We start from the raw sequence: 22,303 nt of genomic DNA on the forward strand, positions 1-22,303 counted from the left end.
AAGCCCCGCCCCCCCCAATTTTTTAAGGTACTTTTTTGATTGTTAAAACATCTCTTTGAGGCAAATGGGACAAAATATTGTCCCCATTTAATATACTGGAAAATTAAGACAGAAAAGTGGTAATTTGCACAAGGCTGCATAAAATAAGGAACTTAGAGCTAGGGCCAGAATTTTGGTCTCTGCTTATATCCTTAGAGAATAAAACTTCTGTGTAGAATTTTCCTTGGGTGATAAATCTGCTGTAATAGAAATCAGAAAACATTTTCAGTGCCAGCTGCAAATAGTTTTGAGGGTTCTTATACCTCAAATCATCCATTGGTATAGATAACTGAGAATTTATTGTAATTCCAATGTCAGTTTTTTCTCTTAACTTTGACTTGTTACCTTTCATCCTAGTTCTTTGAGTTTTATGTTGTTTTGATCCTTGGTGATCCTTTCATATTTCTAAATATAGGATTAGGTTAATTACTCGAGATCTTCTCAAAAGTTCTGCAATACTGTTTCAGCAACAGGACTCTTCCCTAATTGCAAAGGCTCCCTGCAGGGCTGGGCATGCTCACAAGCAGGCAGCTCAGAGCCTGGACGGTGAGGGTGAGGCGCAAGCTGCGGTTGCCACAGGGAAGGTTTTGCTGTAGGCATGGAACACCATTTTACTGTATTGCAGTCCTGGGTAGAGGTGCCTTTGCTGTTTTTCTTTTCCTCTTTGTTTCTTGGGAAGGCCTGTGCTTGGAGGTTGAAAGAGAGCTGTTCTTAAATACAAGTGCTATAGGCCATCATTTAACAAATCACCCTGGTGATAGTTCCAGAAACCCCATTCATATACTTTTTAATTCAAAGCTCTGTCTTTCTGCTACGCTTTGTTTCATCAGGAAGAATAGTTCTTATCTCTGTAGCAAACCTCTTTTATACCTGATTTTAGTTGTGTTTATTCTGCTCTGTTTTCCACATCAATCCATTTTTAACTGATACCACTTTTGCCTGTTGTCTTACACCGTCATGGTTTATTGTTTTTCTTTAAAATATTCTGTCATATCAATGGGATTTGAGGAATAAGAGGAGGTAGATGCACTCAGTCTTTCATCTTGAAAACATAGGTTTGCTTTAGTTTATGTGGAGTGTGTTTCCTGTTTAGGTAGGCCTGGATTTTATTTCATCACAGAAGAAGCTTTTCTGCTGGATTATTCTAAATATGGACCTATGGTCTCCCTGCCTGTCATCTGGTGTACAGAGAGGACTCTGCAGGAGAGGCAGCCCAGCACCGCGGTTCCATGAGAGACTGCAGCCAGAGTGCCTGCGTTTGAGTCATGGTTCTGCCATTTACCAGCTGCTTAACTTTGGACAATTTATTTAATTTCTTGGTGCCTCAGTTTCCTCATCTGTACAATGGGAATAATGATAACGCTTATTTCAGTAGACTTGTAAAAATTAAATGTATTTTGAAAAGTTCCAGCCACGTAATAAGCACCATTTGGTGTTTGCTCTGATTATCAGCGTATTAGCAATACCTAAGGCCCAATACCTAGCTTCTTGGTCTCTGGAAATTTTCTTTGAGAATGAATTGAAAAACCTTTGCTGGCCATTAAAGGGTTAATATCACCTTGCTAAGGCACTTGGGGCTCATTTTTACCTAACTTTGAACTTAATTGGTTTTTCTTCTGTTGTGCACTTTTTTTTTTTTAGGAAAAGAAAACCAAAACGTACTAATGTGGGAATTTACTTAAGAAAGTAGGAATGTTGGGGTGTTTTTTTTGTTTGTTTTGTTTATTTTTAATTGGCTGTGTTGGGTCTTTGTTGCTGTGCGTGGGCTTTCTCTGGTTGCGGCGAGTGGGGGCTACTCTTCGTTGTGGTGCGTGGGCTTCTCATTGCGGTAGCTTCTCTTGTTGCGGAGCATGGGCTCTAGGCGCACGGGCTTCAGTAGTTGTGGCACACGGGCTCAGTAGTTGTGGTGCACGGGCTTAGTTGCTCTGCGGCATGTGGGATCTTCCCGGACCAGGGCTCGAACCCGTGTCCCCTGCATTGGCAGGCGTATTCTTAACCACTGAGCCACCAGGGAAGTCCAGGAATGTTTTTTGAGCAATTCATCACCCACTTCTTTTCAGTGAATTGAACGTATATGTTTTTACCGTCTCTCGAACCAGGAACCATTTCTCTGTTGGATTTACAGTAGCCATTTCCTCCCAAATAATGAAACAATTTTGAAGAAAAAAAAAAAAAATCTAGACCATCAAAAGTGAAATGACACAGCAGTTTTCTAGGGACTATGAAAATGTCCCAAATTTTCACTAGTGAGGACAGTACTCGAACTGCTGGTTTAAAAGGGGTGGAGATGTATGGCTAGACAGTCTCATTTGTTGTACTGGGAGGAAGTATCTTTTAGTTCCTTTTCTTTGCCAGGGGCTGCTTGGAACATGAGAGAAAAGGTTGCCAAGGGAGTGTACAAGCTGCCCTGATAGCACAGAGAAGGGAGTGACAGCTGCCACTAACTTGTTTCGTAACATTAAGGAAAACCCAGCACTCTCAGCCTCATGGTTTTTGTGTAGGCAAGTGTATCTTCCAAAATGGAAATGGAAGAGGAATCTGTATTGGATTTCAATATGCCTTCCACAAATTCTGTCTGACTTGCGTTCCTGTAAGAGTAGACGAAAGTCTACTAGCCCGTGTTTTTGTGCTTGACCTTATCGGATAGTTTCTTATGCTAATGTGGACTTTCTGACTGGCCATCCATGTCATGAGGCTGTCAGGCTGCCCGGTGAGGGACTCAGGCACCCTCCTCAAGTGTGAGGATTTCCACTGTGAGCCAGACACAGTCCTGTTCTTAGAGGCTGAGCAAGTCACTGCATTTATTGAATTGTAAGATCTGAAGTTGCTGCAACATTTTAAAAAATTAGTCATGACTCGAGGGACAGAGCTGATTTATCCCTTTTGTTGGGCAGAGTGGCGGTGTCTTTGGAACGAGAAGTTGAATGCAGACTCTGCTGTGGGGTGAATTTTCAGCTTTATTATAGCAGGGAAGTCCGGTAGAGGCTGTACTGAAGCTATCAGATGGGGCTGCTGTGTGAGTAACTGGTTGGTTTCAGTTGTTATGTTTGTCTTTTCAGTGTCTAGGAGAAACTATCAACAAAATAGTAAACAATTACTTCAGAGGAGCAGTTGTGAATTTCTAATCTTCATGCCCAGAAATGCAACTATATTTTGCAAAGTCCAGCATTCTGGCTTTTTATTAAACGCAGAAAACGCAGATTGAATTCTGCCATCACAGTTTATTCCACAGTGGTCACTGAAGCTGCCAGGATGCCTAAAAGCTCACAAAAATGGCAGGAGAAAAGGCATCATGGGGTTGAATCTAAGTTTAAAAGGAATGATAGCCTAAGAAGGAAGACTTACTTTGGCTTCGTAAAGCAAGTATATAGGGTGTTTTAAATTTAGCATGATACAGTCATCCAGTTGTCAGTTTGACATTTATCGGTGGAGAACCCCGATAATCATACTGCCTTTTAGTTTTAACTACTGCATTTTAATAATTTTAAAACTGCTGGGTTTTAGTAATTATTGTATTGCTCAGGTTGTTTCTGCGTCTCCAGAGCGTTGCTGCAGCCCTGGAACAAGCCACCTTTCCTCTGTCCCCCAAATTGCTGCTTAAATAGTTGCTAAAATTTCTCATTCTCCCTGAAACTTTTCTAAATCTGAAAGATCTACTTCTTACCTTGCCTAGTTTGGATATGGAAATTTAGAATTTTTTTTAAACTTTTAAATTTAAAGTTAATTTTTTTTAACTTTAGTATATTTAAGATTCTTGTTCTTTTCTCCTCCTGGCACCACCATGGCCGCATAGAACAGAGCTAATTCACTGTTCCTTTATGATTTGGTGTGTTCCTTCTGTTTGCTGTCGGTTTGTACCTTTCATGTATCTGTCTTATTTTGTAACCTGCTAAACTTTAGGGGCCCAGTCTTCGTAGTTTTTTGTATAATTCTTTGCTTGATAAAAAGCTCAATGAAAGCATTTTCGTTATGAGCTTGTAAAATACTTCAGCTCTGAGAAATTGTCCATTAATTCTGCAGCCATTAAATAATGGAAGATTATCTCACATCCACATGTGGAATGTGGCTTTCTGAAGAGAGCTTATGTCACCAGTCTAGATGAGTTTACTTTTACCACTTCATGTTTTTGCGTGTGTAGAATTTCCAATTAATAATCCAAAAAATATGGGTGTAAGGAGCATTGACATTAGCAGTATTTGGAGTAGCATCATTCGCATATGTGATGGCATCTTAATTGTGTGAATACCATCATTTTTAATATAGAAAGTTATTTTAGTACGTTTGGTTCACATAGTTAAGATCTGCTAACATGAGTATAATGTGCTCTGTCATGCATTGAATATCGTACTTTTTTAATAGATAAAAATCCATTCCAGGTTTATGTTAACGAAATAAAAGCCAACCCACAAGGATGTAACCTTTTCCTTCATGCATTGAGAAGGTCATAGATTTTTCCTCACATTTGTTTCTTGGCTTTCAGCATTATTTAAAAGAAGGAAAGTCTTTACCTCAGTGCCATAATATAGAAGTGTTCTAAGGAAAATTGTTCTTAGGTTTTATTATGTTTTTTAAAATTGAAAATGTATTTGTAATATCTTTAAGAACTTTCACAAATATGTATTGAGTAATTCTGTTGTTTTCACATTAAAAAAAAAAATACACATATCCAACTTCTCCCAAATCCTACTCTTAGAATTAGTTGCCAGACATTCTATGCGTATGCAACCGTATGTTTTACATTTCTCTATATAGCCACAAATACAGGTAAATTCTTTTTAGTGTTTACACAAATAGGATTATGCTTTTTCTGTCTTCTGTACTTTTTTCCTATGAACACATTCTGTCCACCTCATTCTTTTTAATGGCTGCATAGTATCTCATTATACGGATATACTGTAATTTATTGACTCAAACTATTATGATGACTGTTTAGATTATTACCAGGTTTTTGCTAAAATATGTCTATTGTAATGAATATCCTTGTACCCTTATACAAATATGTGTTTTTAGAAATTGAATTGGTCAGTCCATAGATATGCATATTAAATGTTTGCTACCTTGTCAAATTCTCTTCTAAAAAGGATTTTTTACAAATTTGCAGTCCTACCAAGAGTGTGTAAAGGTTCCTGTTTTCCCATATTAGATCTAATTTTTTAAAGTCTGTGTCTTGACAGGATTCTTATAGCTTTTGTGAATCATTAGGCCTACTCTGAATTTCTTCTGAAGATAAGTAAAATTTGTAATATAAGCTATACTAGTCTCATGGGTACCAATATTAAAGAAATTTTTTAAATGGAATAGACTAAAAATCAAGGTGATTTGTTTCATTTTCTGAGCTTGGCCAGGCTATTATTCTCAAGCTCAATATCAGCCACCAATTGCCCTGGGAGCTCTGTTGGTTTCCCAGTAGGCTTTCTCCTAGCATCTTTTTTTTTCTTTTTTAAAATTTATTTATTTTATTTTATTTTTGGCTGCGTTGGGTCTTTTTTGTCGCATGCAAGCTTTTCTCTAGTTGCGGTGAGCGGGGGCTACTCTTCGTTGCAGTGTGCAGGCTTCTCATTGCAGTGGCTTCTCTTGTTGTGGAGCACAGGCTCTAGGCACGTGGGCTTCAGTAGTTGGAGCATGCAGGCTCAGTAGTTATGGCTTACGGGCTCTAGAGCGCAGGCTCAGTAGTTGTGGTGCGCGGGCTTAGTTGCTCCGCGGCATGTGGGATCTTCCTGGACCAGGGCTCAAACCCATGTCTCCTGCACTGGCAGGTGGATTCTTAACTACTGTGCCACCAGGGAAGCCCTCTCCTAGCATCTTCATTTGGGCTTCTCGGTGAATGTGAGAATAGAGATGGAAAGCTTCTCTTGAAGACTCTTATCCTTTTGCATTCTGTGCCACTTACGATAACATTGCCTAACACCCCTAATTTGCTTTTAATCATTGGTACTTTGGTGAGAGAGAATCTACACTAAGCAGAAGGCTGTTCGAAAAATTTGAGTTGTGTGTGATAGTCATTTACCAAGGGGCGTCACATATCACTTTTTTTCCTTTTTTCTTCTTTTATAAAATCACTTGGCATGTTCTTTCAGCTTCCAGAATCGTAGCCAGCCACCCCTTCTCTGGGTGGTTTGCATCAGCCTCTCCGGGCAGTACTTTGAAGTCTGTGAAAGACACTGGTAATTTAGGCTGACATACTTGGCAGGCCTATTTAAAAAGCAGAATTGTTTGATGGCATGACACAAGAGGTCTGTTAACTGAGTTATAAAGAACTGAGGCATTTCCAACAAACCTTAGTTTTGACATGAAATTTAAATAGTTCTTATTTTGCGGCATGCAGTCAGTGAACTTCCTGTGATGTAATATGGTCTCTCAGTGCAAAATACTAGGAAGTGGGAATTTTATTATGCCTAGCAGTTTCTCCAAGGAGAAATTCTGGGTGGAACTGAGTATGTGGTTATTTTCTCTTCTAATTGAATCCACATAAGTCAGAGGGAATGTCTTAGCAAGATGTGAGGAAGCAAGTCTAGAGGGAATGGTAGCACTTGGGAGAGTGAAAAACCAGCCAATCAGTGGTGGGAGCTGGGAGGGGGCACCTAAATAATGTATTTAATCTAATTCTCATGGTGGGTTTAGTAGAAAGCCCTAAAGGTCAGTGGCCTTTCCTTAAAATACTGCACAATTGAGTTTAAAAATATATAGCTCATTATTGTATATGCGTGTGCTGTAAACATACTGAAACCTTTCTTGAATGGAGTATAATTTTTTTTAAGTCTTGTATTTTTTATTGTAAGTTCATTATTCTGATCATCAAAATCACTTAATTTTTTTTTTTTTTTAATTCTAAGTCTTTAAACCAGATGTTGCTGTTCTTATCAGAAAGGCAAGTTTTACACAAGTTGGAGATGAGGACAGAAGTATATTCCAAGGCACAGGTTACAGAATAGAGCTTCCAGTTTGTGTGGCTAAGCTCTCTGAATGATGGCATTACTGTTGGACTCTCCTCTCACAGCAAAAATGGGGCTACAAAGTGGTTTCAGTACGTGTCTGTGTGTTAAAGTGGAAGCATGTGACACCAACAAATGGGTACCACATGGCAGAGATACCCAGGAGCAAGTCCGTACGTAATATGAAAGGGATAAATTAGTTTTGTTTCATTTCATTTTTTTCCCTTCAAGGGAAGTGGGGTGGGGAGAGGGGTTGAGCAGGGAGGGAGGGGGAGAGGGGGAAGAGGAGGAGTGTGTGTGTGTGTGTGTGTGTGTGTGTTCCTACAGAGCAATCAGGCCCCTCATTTTAGTTAATGCATGTGGTTGATTTAGTGATGTTTGATGCCTGCCTGGTTTTAATATTAATCTTTATTCCGACACCTCCGATTATAGCTTTTAGGTACCAAATTACTTTATTCTTGCACATGGAAGTGATGGAGAGTGACAGTGGCACAGTACTCACTTTCTGACACCAGCTGGCTCTTGTGCTGACTTAGAATGTGGCCACTGTCTTGTGTCCTGGCCTTGTTTAATGATTTTTTTGTGTATGCTTAGCTTCCTTTCCAGGCTTTATTCATTTATTCAGAAAATAATTGTTGAGGGTTTAGTCTGTGCAGGCTCTATGCTGGCTTTGACCTCCAGTGGAGTGCTTTGAACATAGTGTGTGCTAAGAAATGTTACATGGCAAGAACAGTTATTTCTCTATGTATGTTCAGCCCAAAGTTTAACTCAGAATGTACTTCCCATGAGTTAACAGTACTGTTGATGGCTAGAAACTTTAACTGACTTCTAAAAATAATTTATTTCAGTTGCTTGACTACAATTCTTAAATATGAAAACTTTTGAAAATGAAAACATCTGTGTATCATATCAAAAACATTTCAAGAATGCACATCTTTGACTATACTAAGAATATATTCATACATAAGCTTGCCCTTATATTGTTTATTTTCATCTAAATCCTTTAGAGATTTAGAGATCTCATCTAAATCCTTTAGAGAGGTAGAGATTTCTACTGTATAGTAGAGAGGGCATGGATTTTAGTGTTAAGACAGTCCTGGTCAAATCCTGGTTTTGTAACTTATTAGCTGTGTAATTAATTACAGTTCTCTCCAGGCAGTTAGCTTGACTTTGGGCAAAACCTTTCTGAACTTTTGTTTCCCCATCTTATTTTCCCTATCCACTTTATAGGTACAATAAAACCTAGCTTACATGAGTGTCTTGAGAATTAAGATGACAGATAGGTTGATAGAAAGATACTAAGTTTCCCTTTCCTTTTACCCCATTTATTGGCTAACTTTTATATTACTAGCAGTAAAGTACAGTGTTTTAAAATACTCATTTGTTTATTTGGATATCTGGAAGGCAAAAGACATTCTATATTTTGTGCAAATTATAGTATGGGAATAAGTCTGTGGAAGAACTTTTGCTCAATACATGCTAATATGAAGCAGCTTTTTATTTTCAGTTTGTTCTCCCAGATAGACATTAGTTTGTTCTTTCTCTTTTCCTGATTTGAAAGGCAAAACGAAGCCAACATTCATTCACTGTTTGTGTAGAGCAGTGGTCTCCTCCAGAATTTATTAAAGGGCCACAAGTGTATCTACCTGTTAAAAAGTTAAATGATCTCCACTGAATTTGAGTCTGTCTTTATATGCTATGCATTTCTTTCTTTAAAAATGAGTTTTGCTAAAAATAGAACTACCGTACAGCCCAGCAGTCCCACTACTGGGCATATACCCTGAGAAAACCATAATTCAAAAAAGAGTCATGTACCACAATGTTCATTGCAGCACTATTTGCAATAGCCAGGACATGGAGGCAACCTAAGTGTCCATCAACAGATGAATGGTTAAAGAAGATGTGGTACATATATACAATGGAATATTAGCCATAAGAAGGAACGAAATTGAGTTATTTGTAGTGAGGTGGATGGACTTAGAGTCTGTCATACAGAGTGAAGTAAGTCAGAAAGAGAAAAACAAATACCGTATGCTGACACATATATATGGAATCTCAAAAAAAAAAAAATGGTTCTGACTAACCTAGGGGCAGGACAGGAATAAAGATGCAGACGTAGAGAACGGACTTGAGGACCCGGGGAGGGGGAAGGGTAAGCTGGGACGAGGTGAGAGAGTGGCATGGACATATATGCACTCCCAAATGTAAAATAGATAGCTAGTGGGAAGCAGCTACATAGCACGGGGAGATCAGCTCGGTGCTTTGTGACCACCTAGAGGGGTGGGATAGGGAGGGTGGTGGGAGGGAGACACAAGAGGGAGGGGATATGGGGATATATGTATATGTATAGCTGATTCACTTGTTATACAGCAGAAACTAACAACATTGTAAAGCAATTATACTGCAAAAAAGATGTTTAAAAAAAAATGAGTTTAAAATTTTTGTAACCATCACTGCGGATACAGAACAGTTCTGTCACCCCCAAAACCCACATGTCCCACGTTGTCACATTCTTTCCCCCACATCTAACCCCGGACGACCGCTATCTTGTTCTCTGTTGGTATACTTTTGTTCTTTCCAGAATGTCATATAAATGGACTTATATTGTCCACTTATATTACCTTTTAAGACTGGCTTCTTTCATTCAGCTTCATGTCCTTGAGATTCCTCTAAGTTATCAAGTCTCCCTTATTGCTGAGTAGTATTCCATTGTATGGGTGAACCAGTTTATCTAGTCACCTATTAGAGTTCACTTGGATTATTGCAATTATTTTAAAAAAATATTACATTGTGTAAGTTTGTCCTGATTTTCAAAGTAGAAAAAATATACTAATCAAGGAAAAATGGGAAAAAAAAATATATTCCTGCCCAAACAGAACCTCTATTAACATTCAGGTATATTTCTTTACATTCTTTTTCCTGTGCATGGAGTTTTTTGGCTTGTGGTTATATTTACGTAGCTGTGATTCTTCATAAATTGCTTTTTTTTTCCTGTTTTAATTGTGATGTGTATATATGACATAAACAGTTTACAAAGATTATAAAGCAAACACTAGTTTAACCATCCAAGTTAAGACCCTTCCCCATCCAAACTACCTTCCCTTTACGTAGAGCAATCACTATCCTAACTTTTGTGATAGTCATTCGCTTCTTTGCTTCATAGTTGTCCAACCTGTGTATATTCTTTAGATAATATAATTTAGTTTTGACTCTTTTTGACCTTTGTGGCCTCCTTTTTTTGTTTTGTTTACTATTGTAAGTATTCTAGCTCTATTATAAATCTTCATAAAGATGCCTTTTAGCTTCATAGTATTCTGCTGAGTGATTGTGCTGTACTTTACGTAGCCATTTCCCAATTTGGGTTGTTTCTCATTTTCACTATTGGAAATAATGCTTTGTGTAGAAGTAGTATCTTTCTACATGAATCCATTTTTGTATTTAGAATTATTTCTTTTGGATAGTATTGTAAATAAAAGAGTATGAAATTTTAAGGCTCTGAAAAATGTTGCTAAATTCTTTACCAATTCGTACCACAATGAAGCCTTACTGTTCCTGGGCCAGCATTGAGGGTTTTCCGCATCTCCCCCAAGTAAAAACACCTCAGGGAATTTAATGGTTGAAAAACCATCTTATCTTGTCTTTCTGAGGTTGATTGGTTCTATGTTTTCTAATTGGTTTCCTTTTTTGTTGATTTTGCTTGAGTTTATGTTTTGGGGTAAATCAGCTTCTTAAGTGATGGTCAGTGTAGCCTTGTGACCAGTTCTTTTATTTTTTTTCAGATGTAGGTGCAAGAAACTACAGGCATCTCTGTGCTGTTTATTACAATAAGAATCCTGGGTTTGAGATAATCCACGGGCTTCTGGACAGAGTCATGCAGCTGCTTGATGTGCCTCCTGGCGAAAAGAAGGGAGGATATGTGATCAAAGCATCAGAAGGTGAGACAGATCAGCTGAGTCAAGAGTCAATGATCCCAGAATGAAGAGGCGAAGCTCTATTTGTGATAAAGTGTTTTTGGTTTTGATTTAGGGGGGGTGGTGGGAGATAGAGCTTCATATCAATTAATTGTCAGTATTTTCTAGAAATAGCCTTTTTCCCTCCAGTATTTTGAGAAGATGCTTTTCAGAGCTCTTGTAGTGCCACACATTATACTTTTGTTCCAGCTGAGTGCTGGTAACCCCTAGTTACTGGCACCATCAAGTCATGGCCAACCCACAATCCAAACTGGAAGCTGAGAGAACCAGAACTCATGACTTGTGCTCAGAGCCTCCTGCCTGAAGCCTTTAAGGCAAAAGAAGAAAAAAGAGAGACATTGGAAGTTAGGCTAACTAAATTGTATATATACTCCTAAAATGCTAGTTTCTTGTTGTCTGAGGAATCCTGAAAGTTTTGCTTTTCATATCCCTATAGCTTGAATCAGTATTAGACAAGAGATCCACAGACAACTTGAAAGAAACATTTTACCACTTTATATTTCCACTGTTCACCTGACAATTTTATAACTTTATCTGGCATCTTAAATTTCTATTGGAACGTTCACTTTTTTCAAAGTGTTATTTAGCAGTACTTATAGTGGTTTGAGGTTTGGGGGGACATATTTTTGTTTTCCCCTAGTTGTATTTTTCTTAGTCCTCAGAGATGGTTTTTTATTATTGTTTCAATTTTTTTTTTTAATTTGGAAACTTCTTTGAAAATGCAATAACCCTAAATATATGGCCTTTTTAGACTGAAGATTTGTGGAGTTATCCTTTTTTTTTAATAAAATTGAAAGATTAAATATTGCAGGGAGTTATCGTTTTCTGCCACATCTCTCATTAGTAATCATTCAGTGAAGATATGTGTGATGCTTATAGAATTTTAGAGTGTTGGAACTGGGTCTTAGAGTTCATCAAGTCCAGTTCCCTGATTTGACAAGTGAAGAAGCCAAGGATAGGCAAAAGCCAAGTGAGTTGGGCTGGGTCACACATGGGGACCCCAGGGCGCCTGCCTCCCACTGTTCTTTCCACAACACCAAGCTGCCTATCTTTATAGTGGCTTTACATTACTCATTCACCAGTTGACTATTCTAGAATTTCTGCTTTAGGATCTGGTCATCCAAGTTAATGGCAGCCTGAAAGCTGATGTGACACATTTTTTTTAACTTTCTATACAGAGTCTTTTCTCAGAAATTTTACTTCATATAGAGATTAGCTGAATAAAAATCTATTTTCTGAAACAGATTATGTCATATATAGGAGATATAATTTTTTTTCTTACTTGAAAGGTTGCAGAGCTGAAATGGTAAATTGGAGCATAATTTGTTGTGGATATGATACTTTTATATGTAACTTTTATATTAATGATGTTTCTATAAGCCATAAACCAGTGTCTTATAATGACTCTCCTGCCTCAGTAAGTTCCTTAGACATATTTCTCAGAAGCCTCTAAGTTCCCCTGTCATGAGACAGGCTTCAAGAAGACAGAATAAGTAGGACACAGATCCTGCTGTCAAGGAACCTACAGGGGGAATGACCACTGCATACCAGCTTTCACAATAAGCTGCTAAGGCGAGTGCCTTGAAGTTTCCAAAGAGGGAGATGGTGCGGTTTCTTAAGAGCATATGGGAAGGCGTTAGTGAGTTTCTGGAAAGTGACATAGGCCTTCGAAGGAATAGGTGGGAGACAGGGGAAGCAAGGCAGACCACCAGAGCAAAGGCAAAAAATGATGGGAAACATAGCCTAGTGCAGTTTGGTTTGACTACAGGGTGAGGAAGAAGCTTGGGACTACATTTAGAGTCCTGAGCGCTAGAATAACGAGTTGTAGCTAATTAGCTGGAAAATATTGAAGCTGCTGCTGCTTTTTTTTTTTTCCTTAAGTGAGTGATGTGATTAGATCTGTACTTTGAAGGAATTAATCTGGCAGCATTATGTAGATTGGGCGGCATGGAGAGTAGAGGGGAAGAGAATGGTTGAAAGGTGTTATAGTGAGAATAAGGGCTTGACTTTGAATGTTGGCCAAGGCTATACCAAGGAGGAGACTGATTTAAGAAACTATGAAGGTAGAAGCTACAGTATTCAGCCTTTGGAAAAGTTCCACTTGGAACCTTTTGTGCTACTCGGAACCTTTTATGATACAGCTCATATGTGTTGATCTTTTTTTTAAGTTCTATTTTCACCATTCTAAACCTATGATATTATAATTTTAATCCTTTTATATTTTAGCACCAAAACAGTATAATACTTAGTACTTAATTTCCCTAATATGTAAATGTCTATCATTTTGGCTTGGAGTGTGTGTGTGTGGGTGTGGGTGTGTGGGTGTGGGTGTCGGTGTGTGGGTGTGTGTGTTTTCAAATTAGAAAATACATTCATAAACTGTAACCACTTACGATGTGGTTGTAGGTCTTTATGTTCAGTTTTTTAGGCCAAATTGTTACTGGTGTTTGATTTTGTATGAGGACAGGCCATCTTGTGTTTACTTTTGAATTTACTTTGGCTCTCATAATAGAATATTGTCATGTTATATTTTAATTATCTGTTTTGATTACGTAATGACAAATACGATTACCTTTTTTTTAAATGGTTAAAGAAACCAAGACCTAAAGAAGTGGCTTTGTCAAAATAAGTCAGCAGTAAAGTTGGTATAAGTTCTTCATCTAAAATTTAATACATATATAATATGTGTATATATATATATATATATCTCCTAAGTAAATCCCTACACAGGAATTTGGTTGCTGGGGCGTGTTTAGCTACATCATTTCCTCAGATTTATTGTTACTTTGCATAAAGCTTTTTTTGCTTCAAGAAAAGGTCTTCAGAGTATCAAAAAAGTCAAGAAGAAACAGATTAAGAGCTACCATCTCCTACCGTTCTTAATTACTGAGTTGTCTTCTATTACTCTGGCATATGGTTTACCTTTTAATAATTAAAAGTCCGTGGTGGCTTTGCCATTATAATTGAGCTAAGTCTGTTCACCAGAGAGTCTTGCTAATGTTCATTGGCAGATATACCTGATCTCTCTCTGTCTTTTCTAATGAACACCACTGACTTCCTTTTGTGCTGCTTTGTTTGGTGGTAGAGCGTGGAACAGAACTTGATTCCCTTTTGAGAAACTTGGCCCTGTTCACTGTGAGAGAAAGCTGGAAACTCATCTCGTTGATCATCACATTGATCTCAGGGAGTTCTGTTGACATTGGCATGTAACCTGGCTTCTCATGCAGACAGCAGCCCTCTGCAGCCTGTGGATCTCTGAGAAGCACTCCCAAGTCCTGTGACTGCAGCCACAATTAGACGCCATGGTCACTTAGTCTCACAGAGTTTTTATTTGCTGAGTGCCCTTGCAATTAAGAACACAAGGTGAGCTAGAATGCCAAACTGCCGATAGAATAAGGGCAGTCGTTGAGTAGAAAAAAGAAAGAAGAACCTTTAACTTTTTAACAAGACTGTAGAGCATTTTGAGCACTTGGAACAACTCATCATGTTTTAGTGGCATTTGATCGGATCATGACAGCATATGTATACGCTTTTTTTCAGACTTCTTCCCCTTTGTTTTTGTGGTTTGTTGCAAACTAAATTATGTATGTTAAAATGCATTTATCCTTTTCAAAACCACTTCTGGGCAAGGAAAATTTGCAACATTTTTGTGTTTAGAACAGTTATGTGGTTCCTGGGCAAATCAGTGGCGAAAATAATTTCTTAGGGAAGGTAGTAGGCTTTGTGTGCGATTGGCTGCATTGACTTGAGTGTGTATTTTTTCCCCTTGAATTTGTTACTATTTCAGTTTTGTTTATTCACTAATCTATGGAAAATGCCAGTTTAACCTGAGACAAGATTCCTGATGGAAAAACAGAAGTTTTAGTACTTTTAGTTTTGACAATTCTAATTTTCATGCTGCTCAGAATTCATTTTGTGAAATGAAAAATAACCTTTTAAGTAATAGGCACATTTAATCCTGCACCATATGTACCCACAGAGGTTGTTTAGATACCTTCTGTTACAGCATCACCTAATGATCATTGACTTGACCTGTAGGTCATGACCTTTTTCCTCTTTCAGGACACCTGTGAAAGATTTCAGATGCTAAAAAGTATGGGTGAAATTGTGATGTCTCCCCGGCCTTCACACTGGTTTTTAGTGTAACATGAGCTTGGAAATATATGAGAAGAATATGTATTGAACAGCTTGCTGGAGTAAAGGTGTTCCGTTTATGGTCTGATTTACACAAAAAGTCTAGGCTGGAAAAAAGGGGGATCTGTATAGTGTCTCCACATTTTTAGTTACCATCAGCAAAGACATTACCCTGTTAAGGCACCACGTTGAAAAGAAAAAAGGTTTGGAAGTTAATAAGCTTCTGACCTTATTACTCTTTGTAAAAAATGTCCTTAATCCTCTGATTCTCTGGTTTTTTTCGGTGTTTGAGGCAAGCTTTCAAATACTACAATTTTTGTTACCTTCTTTGAAGGCTTTATTAAGAGCAATATTAAACACATCTGCAGTGATCACCACGTCAAAACAGCGGGATGACATGGGGCCACAGTGCCCATTAAAGCCTCAGCAGCTATCGTGATTCGCGTAGCCCTGTATTGTTCTCCAGTGTGTTCTATTTCCTTGCCTCACTCTCTCTTATATGTATGAGGCAAAGTTCTCTCCACTCATGCTCACCACCTCGTGCTTTTGGTGTGCCTTGGTACCCACTTGACGTTTTCAGTACTCAGTGTCGGAGTGCGTGTTCCACAGCAGCTCCCACTTGAATGACTTAGCTCACTTTCCCATCTGATAGGTCTTGTAACAGTGTTTCTCAACTTCCTTTTTTTTTTTTTTGCAGTACGTGGGCCTCTCACTGTTGTGGCCTCTCCTGTTGCGGAGCACAGGCTCTGGACGCGCAGGCTCAGCGGCCATGGCTCACGGGCCCAGCCGCTCAGTGGCATGTGGGATCTTCCCGGACCGGGGCACAAACCCGCATCCCCTGCATCAGCAGGCGGACTCTCAACCACTGTGCCACCAGGGAAGCCCCTCAACTTCTTTTTATTATCTCTCCCTTAAGGAACGTTTTAGACTTTTTTCCTAATTGCCCCTCCATAAAATGTTAATACCACTCGTATACTGCATATTTATTATGTACTATATGTATAGGTTTGCTTTATACATAAAAAGTATAAACCTTAATTTTAAAATTCAATTCAGAGTTAAGAATAAGTAAACATTTTTAAGAGTTAAATTAGGGAGTTCTGGTGGCCTAGTGGTTAGGATTCCAGCCTTTCACTGCTATGGCCCAAGTTCAGTCCCTGGTCGAGGAACTGAGATCCTACAAGCCTAGTGGTGCAGACAGGAAAAAAAAAAAGAGAGAGGGAGAGAGTTAAATCAAAAAACTGCTAACATTTAACTTTGTGTCTACTGCATAGCTTTTAATGTTACATACTTATATAAATTGTAGTGCATCATTATATATGCCAGTTGGCAATTAATTTAAATATATAACTGTAACCAAAAATTTTTAAAAACCATTCAAAACCCACTTTTCCAGCAAAAGTAAAACAATTGAAAAATTAATTTCTTAAAAGTAATTTTTAGTGAATTTAACTTTTCCTTGATAAGATAACTTTGAATTAGCTGGTAGTCAGATATTGCTGTTTTTTCTTTCCAGCACCTGATGTAGTTAATGATGTGTTGAATAATAACTTTTTAAATTAGAAACAGTTTTTATTTAATTCTCAAAGCCTGAACTATGCAGGGAAGCTCTCAAGAGCACACATAAACAGAGTCCACAAGGCAGCCAATGGTGATTCCTGGCACATGCAGGTCACTCTTAACATGACCTTGCAATTGAGCGCTCGATACAAAGTCTTCCAGTCACCGGATCAGAGCTATCTGTCACCATAGTTGTGGAGCACTGATCTTGCATACATTTGCTGTGTTTTCCATTTCAGTGCTGCTCCTGTGAAGCCCAGGACAACCCAGTGAGACGAACTGAACACTGAAGAGTACAGTTTTGTTAAGTAGGGCTCATCTTTGGAGGGCGCCAAACCACTGTAATATAAGATTTTTTTCATACCCCCTCTCCCCAGCCAAGAACCAGTTTTCATTCCCCTTTGAGAATGCATGCTGTGACTTAATGCATACTTTGGAGTTGTTTCAATTTAACTGTATGTGCTGGGCAAGAGAGAGAGAGAAAGGTATTTTTATTTAACACCTTGTACTCTTTTTCCCGCTTCCAAACTAGACGTTGGCTTCCACTATTCTACAGAAAAGGCTATGGCCCAAATAAAAAGAGATGCAAAAGAAGTTCATTTCCAGTTTCAAGGACCCAAATCCTGAAAGTTGAGAGGATTTTTAGGATGATTTGTACTGCTCAGGTTTTTTTCCCCCGATTCTTTTCCTTTACAGTTTATTACAAGATACTGAATATAGTTCCCTGTGCTATACAGTTAATCCTTGTTGTTTGTCTATTTTATATATGGTAGCATGCATCTCTTTATTTTTTTTTTTTTGCGGTACGCGGGCCTCTCACTGTTGTGGCCTCTACCGTTGCGGAGCACAGGCTCCGGATGCGCGGGCTCAGTGGCCATGGCTCACGGGCCCAGCCGCTCCGCGGCATGTGGGATCTTCCCGGACCGGGGCACAAACCCGTGTCCCCTGCATCGGCAGGCGGACTCTCAACCACTGCGCCACCAGGGAAGCCCAGCATGCATCTCTTAATCCCGTACTCCCAATTTATCCCCACCCCCTTCCCCTTTGGTAACCATGTTTGTTTTCTATGTCTGTGAGTCTGTTTCTGTTTTGTAAATAAGTTCATTTGTACTATTTTTTAGATTCCACATGTAAGTGATATATAATATTTTTCTGTCTGACTTAGTGTGATATTCTTTTTTTTTTTGGTACGTGGGCCTCTCACTGTTGCAGAGCACAGGCTCTGGATGCGCAGGCTCAGCGGCCATGGCTCACGGGCCCAGCCGCTCCGCGGCATGTGGGGTCAACCCAGACCGGGGCACAAACCCGTGTCCCGTGCATCGGCAGGCGGGCTCTCAACCACTGCGCCACCAGGGAAACCCTTAGTGTGATATTCTTTAGGTCCATCCATGTTGCTGCAAATGGCATTATTTCATTCTTTTATGGCTGAGTAGTATTCCACTGAATTTATATGTCACATCTTCTTTATCCATTCATCTGTTGATGGACATGTAGGTTGCTTCCATGTCTTGGCTATCGTAAATAGTGCTGCTGTGAACATTGGGGTGCATGTATCTTTTTGAATTAGAGCTTTCATCTTTTCTGGATATATGCCTAGGAGTGGGATTGCTGGATGTGGTAATTCTATTTTTAGTTTTTTAAGAAACCTCCATACTGTTTTCCATAGTACCTGCACCAATTTATATTCCCACGGTATAACAGTGTAGGAGGGTTCCCTTTTCTACACACTCTCTCCAACATTTATTATTTGTAGACTTTTTTTTTTTCTGCGGTACACGGGCCTCTCACTGTTGTGGCCTCTCCCGTTGCGGAGCACAGGCTCCGGTTGCGCAGGCCCAACGGCCATGGCCCATGGGCCCAGCCTCTCCGCAGCATGTGGGATCCTCCCGGACCAGGGCACGAACCTGTGTCCCCTGCATCGGCAGGTGGACTCTCAACCACCGCGCCACCAGGGAAGCCCTATTTGTAGACTTTTTGATGATGGCCATTCTGACCGGTGTGAGGTGATACCTCATTGTAGTTTTGATTTGCATTGCTCTGCTAATTAGCAATGTTGAGCATCTTTTCATGTGCCTGTTGGCCATCTGTATGTCTTCTTTGTAGAAGTGTCTATTTAGGTCTTCTGCCCATTTTTTGTTTGGGTTATTCATTTTTTTTGTTTTTGTTGTTATTGAGTTGCGTGAGCTTTTTGTATATATTGGAAATTAATCCCTTGTCAGTTGCATTGTTTGCAAATATTTTTTCCCAGTCCGTAGGTTGTCTTTTCATTTTGTCTATGGTTTCCTTTGCTGTGCAAAGGCTTCTAAGTTCGATTAGGTCCCATTTGTTTATTTTTGCTTTTGTTTCCATTATTCTAGGAGATGGATCCAGAAAATACTGCTGGGATTTGTGTCAGAGTGTTCTGCCTATGTTTTCCTCTAGGAGTTTTATAGTATCCAGTCTTACATTTAGGTCTTTAATCCATTTTGAGTTTATTTTTGTATATGGTGTTAAGAGAGTGTTCTAATTTAATTGTTTTAACGTAGCTATCCAGTTTTCTCAATGTCACTTATTGAAGAGACTGTCTTTTCTCCATTGTATGTTTTTGCCTCCTTTATTTATTTATTATTTATTTATTTATTTTTTGCGGTATGCGGGCCTCTCACTGCTGTGGCCTCTCCCGTTGCGGAGCACAGGCTCCAGATGCGCAGGCTCAGCAGCCATGGCTCACAGGCCCAGCCGCTGCGTGGCACATGGGATCTTCCCAGACCGGGGCATGAACCCGCATCCCCTGCATGAGCAGGCAGACTCTCAACCACTGTGCCATCAGGGAAGCCCTTGCCTCCTTTATTAAAGATTAATTGACCATAGGTGTGTGAGTTTATTTCTGGGGTCTCTGTGCTGTTCCATTGATCCATATGTCTGTTTTTGTGCCAGCACCACGCTGTTTTGTTTACTGTAGCTTTGTGTTATTGTCTGAATGTACTACTCAGTTCTGATCTTACATATGTAAGTTTGGTTTTCCTCACGGAGGAGCAGCTTTACACGTTGGCAGCACCCTGGTTTTGGCACACTGGTGCACTGCACCGACCACTCTCCTCTGAATTCCTAGAGAATGATGTGTTCTGGTACACTAAATATTAACCCTCTAAACAGTCAATTCAGCTTTAATCCAGAAGGATTAAAAGTATGGATGGGTGGAGAGAAAAAGAGGTACACATATTGAATACATCTCTAGGTAGGGTTGATAAATAAGTGCTTCTATCTGAAAAATGTGCTTTTCCCCTTGAGGTATTCACATTTAGTATTTCCTTTTCTTTCAAGGTGTAGGACGAGGGCAATAATTTTTACCCCCTCCCCTTTTTTTTGAGAATTGATGGAAGAAACTCCTATAATGTAAACCCCATTTTATTAACTTTAAAATTTTGAAACAGTTACAAGCTTATTAAAACAGGTGCAGGACAAAAAAATTTCCTGAACTGTTTGAGAATAAATTGCCAACCTGTACCCCTTAATACATTAGTGTGTATTTCTTACAAACAAGGACATTGCCCTACATAACCAAAATAATAATCATCAAAACCAGGAAAATATTATTCACGTTAATGTTAACCCCATCTAATCCTTTTACCCTGGGCAAGTTTTATCAGTTATCCTTTATATCAAAGAATCACTTATTGCCTTTAACTGTCATGTCTCATTAGCCTCCTTCTGGAGAGTTCTAGAATAGTCTCTCCTTGACTTTCATGACCCTGACACTTTTGGAGATTGTAGGCCAGTTATTTTGTAGTGTGTTCCTCAATTTGGGGTTTTCTAGATTCAAGTTAGGCAACTTTGGAGGAATGTTGCAGAAGTAACGCTCTCTTCTCAATGCATCCTATCAGTGGCACCCGATTTCCACTTATAGCTGATAATGTTCACTTAATCACCTGATCAAACTAGTGTCTGCTAGGCTTCTTTACTGTCAAGTTACTCCTTTCTCCATTATCATCAATAAACATTTTGTGTGGAGGAACTTTGAAATTATGTAAATGTTCCGTTCCTAATCAGTCCTCCTATTTGTTTATATATCTTAGTATGGATTCATTATTTCCTGTTTTATTCAGTGTATCTTAATCCATTATTCTGATTCTCACGTTGTCCTCACTTTGGCCAGTGGGAGTCCCTTCAAGCTGGCTTCTGTATCCTTTTAACATGTTCCTATTATTCTTTATTATTAGTAGCACTCTCTTGCTTTGGGCACAAGAAGATATTCAGGGCTTATCTTGATCTTTCCATTGTCCCATTTCTCCATCCTGGTTCCTTTTAGTGGGGAATGGTGTCTACAAGTCAAGATGTAGGGTTCTAGTTGCACACAGACACATACATATACTAACTTACTCCTATATCTATACATATTTTAAAGACCATAAGCCCACAGCAATACCTCCATTCCAGTCCAACACCTTAGGGTTCATTCCAGTTTTCTCCCCTTCTGTATTTGTACCTCACTCCTCCAACAGTGAGAAACCTGGTTCCTGTGATTCATAATTTATTCACTTACTTGCTCATTGCTCCTGTTTGTAACTAAACTCCATCTTGTCCCCTGCGTGTCTGCCCTGCCCATCACTCACTCTCAGTCTCTGACTGCCCTCTCGGGGCTGTTCCCCTCTCACCTGTGCATGCCCTCCCTGCCCCCTTTAGCTCTCACACCCAGTGCCCACACTTGAGTGAGAGGATTTCTTCCTTCCTCAGCCCCTTTAGGGCTGGATTATTCTGGAAGGGAAGGAGAAGACTTTTTAAGTCTTGAGAAGCTTTTATTGGTAGGGAGGTTCTTACTAAAATGAAAGGGAGAAAATAGTTGTATATGGTGATGCTTTTTTGGATGTGGGTGATAATATAGGAAATATATTTCTGGGCTCATCTTATGTAGTTTCTGCCTCAGACCTGGAATCAGCTATATTGCCAAGTGGCCCTGGTTCCTTTTAGTGAGAAATCAAATTTAGATCACAATCTAGGTGCTAAGGTTGCTCATTGCTACTGAGTGAGTCATTGTTTCTAGGACTTTTTAGTACACAGAGGAAAACCTTTAAAAAAAATTTTTTTTTTTTTTTTTTTTAAAGAAAAGCCTTGAGTTCATATGGGTAGTTCCAATTTATATTCAGGATTAGAGGATTTTTACTTAATATGTTTGTCTTTATAGTTAGCTCTTTTTCTTTACATTGAAAATCTTGGTTCCTAATGAATTTACATTATTACCTATTTATCCATCTGTTTCAAAATATCAATATTATTGCTAATAACATGATTGTTAGAAACAGTTTAAGCTTTATCTTCAGTTCTCTTTGTACTTAGAAAATATTCTACAAAATAAAGTACATTTTGACCAACATATTCCCAGTATTTTTATCAGGCAAGACTGTAGAAGCCTTAAATAACTAATGCTTGCACTGATTTTTAAAAACATTATATTAATTCACAGTCTGCTTTGTTTAAAAGTTAGAAATGCATATTTTACTGTGGACTTTGGGGCAGTGGGGAGGCAGAACCTTAATCGAACATCCATTAGGTATCTGTCTTCTCTGGAGTTTCTTTCATCTGCCAGCACATCTCTTCCCTCCCCGTTATGCTGCCTTTAGAGAGACAGTCTTCAGTATATTACAACATTGCAGGAATCCCACAGATTGACATTCATTTAAAGCATTCCTG

General features: G+C 39.0%; 1 protein-coding gene across 1 annotated transcript in view; it reads left to right on the forward strand.

Annotated features, from left to right (window-relative positions):
* The window catches only part of FARSB (phenylalanyl-tRNA synthetase subunit beta), a 67,118-nt gene that overhangs the window by 34,749 nt on the left and 10,066 nt on the right, over positions 1 to 22,303 (forward strand). Inside the window, exon 17 of the mRNA XM_007464336.1 lies at positions 10,751 to 10,906. Coding sequence (XP_007464398.1) covers positions 10,751 to 10,906 — 156 coding nt within the window. The remainder of the gene's footprint in view (positions 1 to 10,750; positions 10,907 to 22,303) is intronic.

Source organism: Lipotes vexillifer, unplaced genomic scaffold, assembly GCF_000442215.2.
Source record: "Lipotes vexillifer unplaced genomic scaffold, Lipotes_vexillifer_v1.1 scaffold782, whole genome shotgun sequence".
Taxonomy (NCBI): domain Eukaryota; kingdom Metazoa; phylum Chordata; class Mammalia; order Artiodactyla; family Lipotidae; genus Lipotes; species Lipotes vexillifer.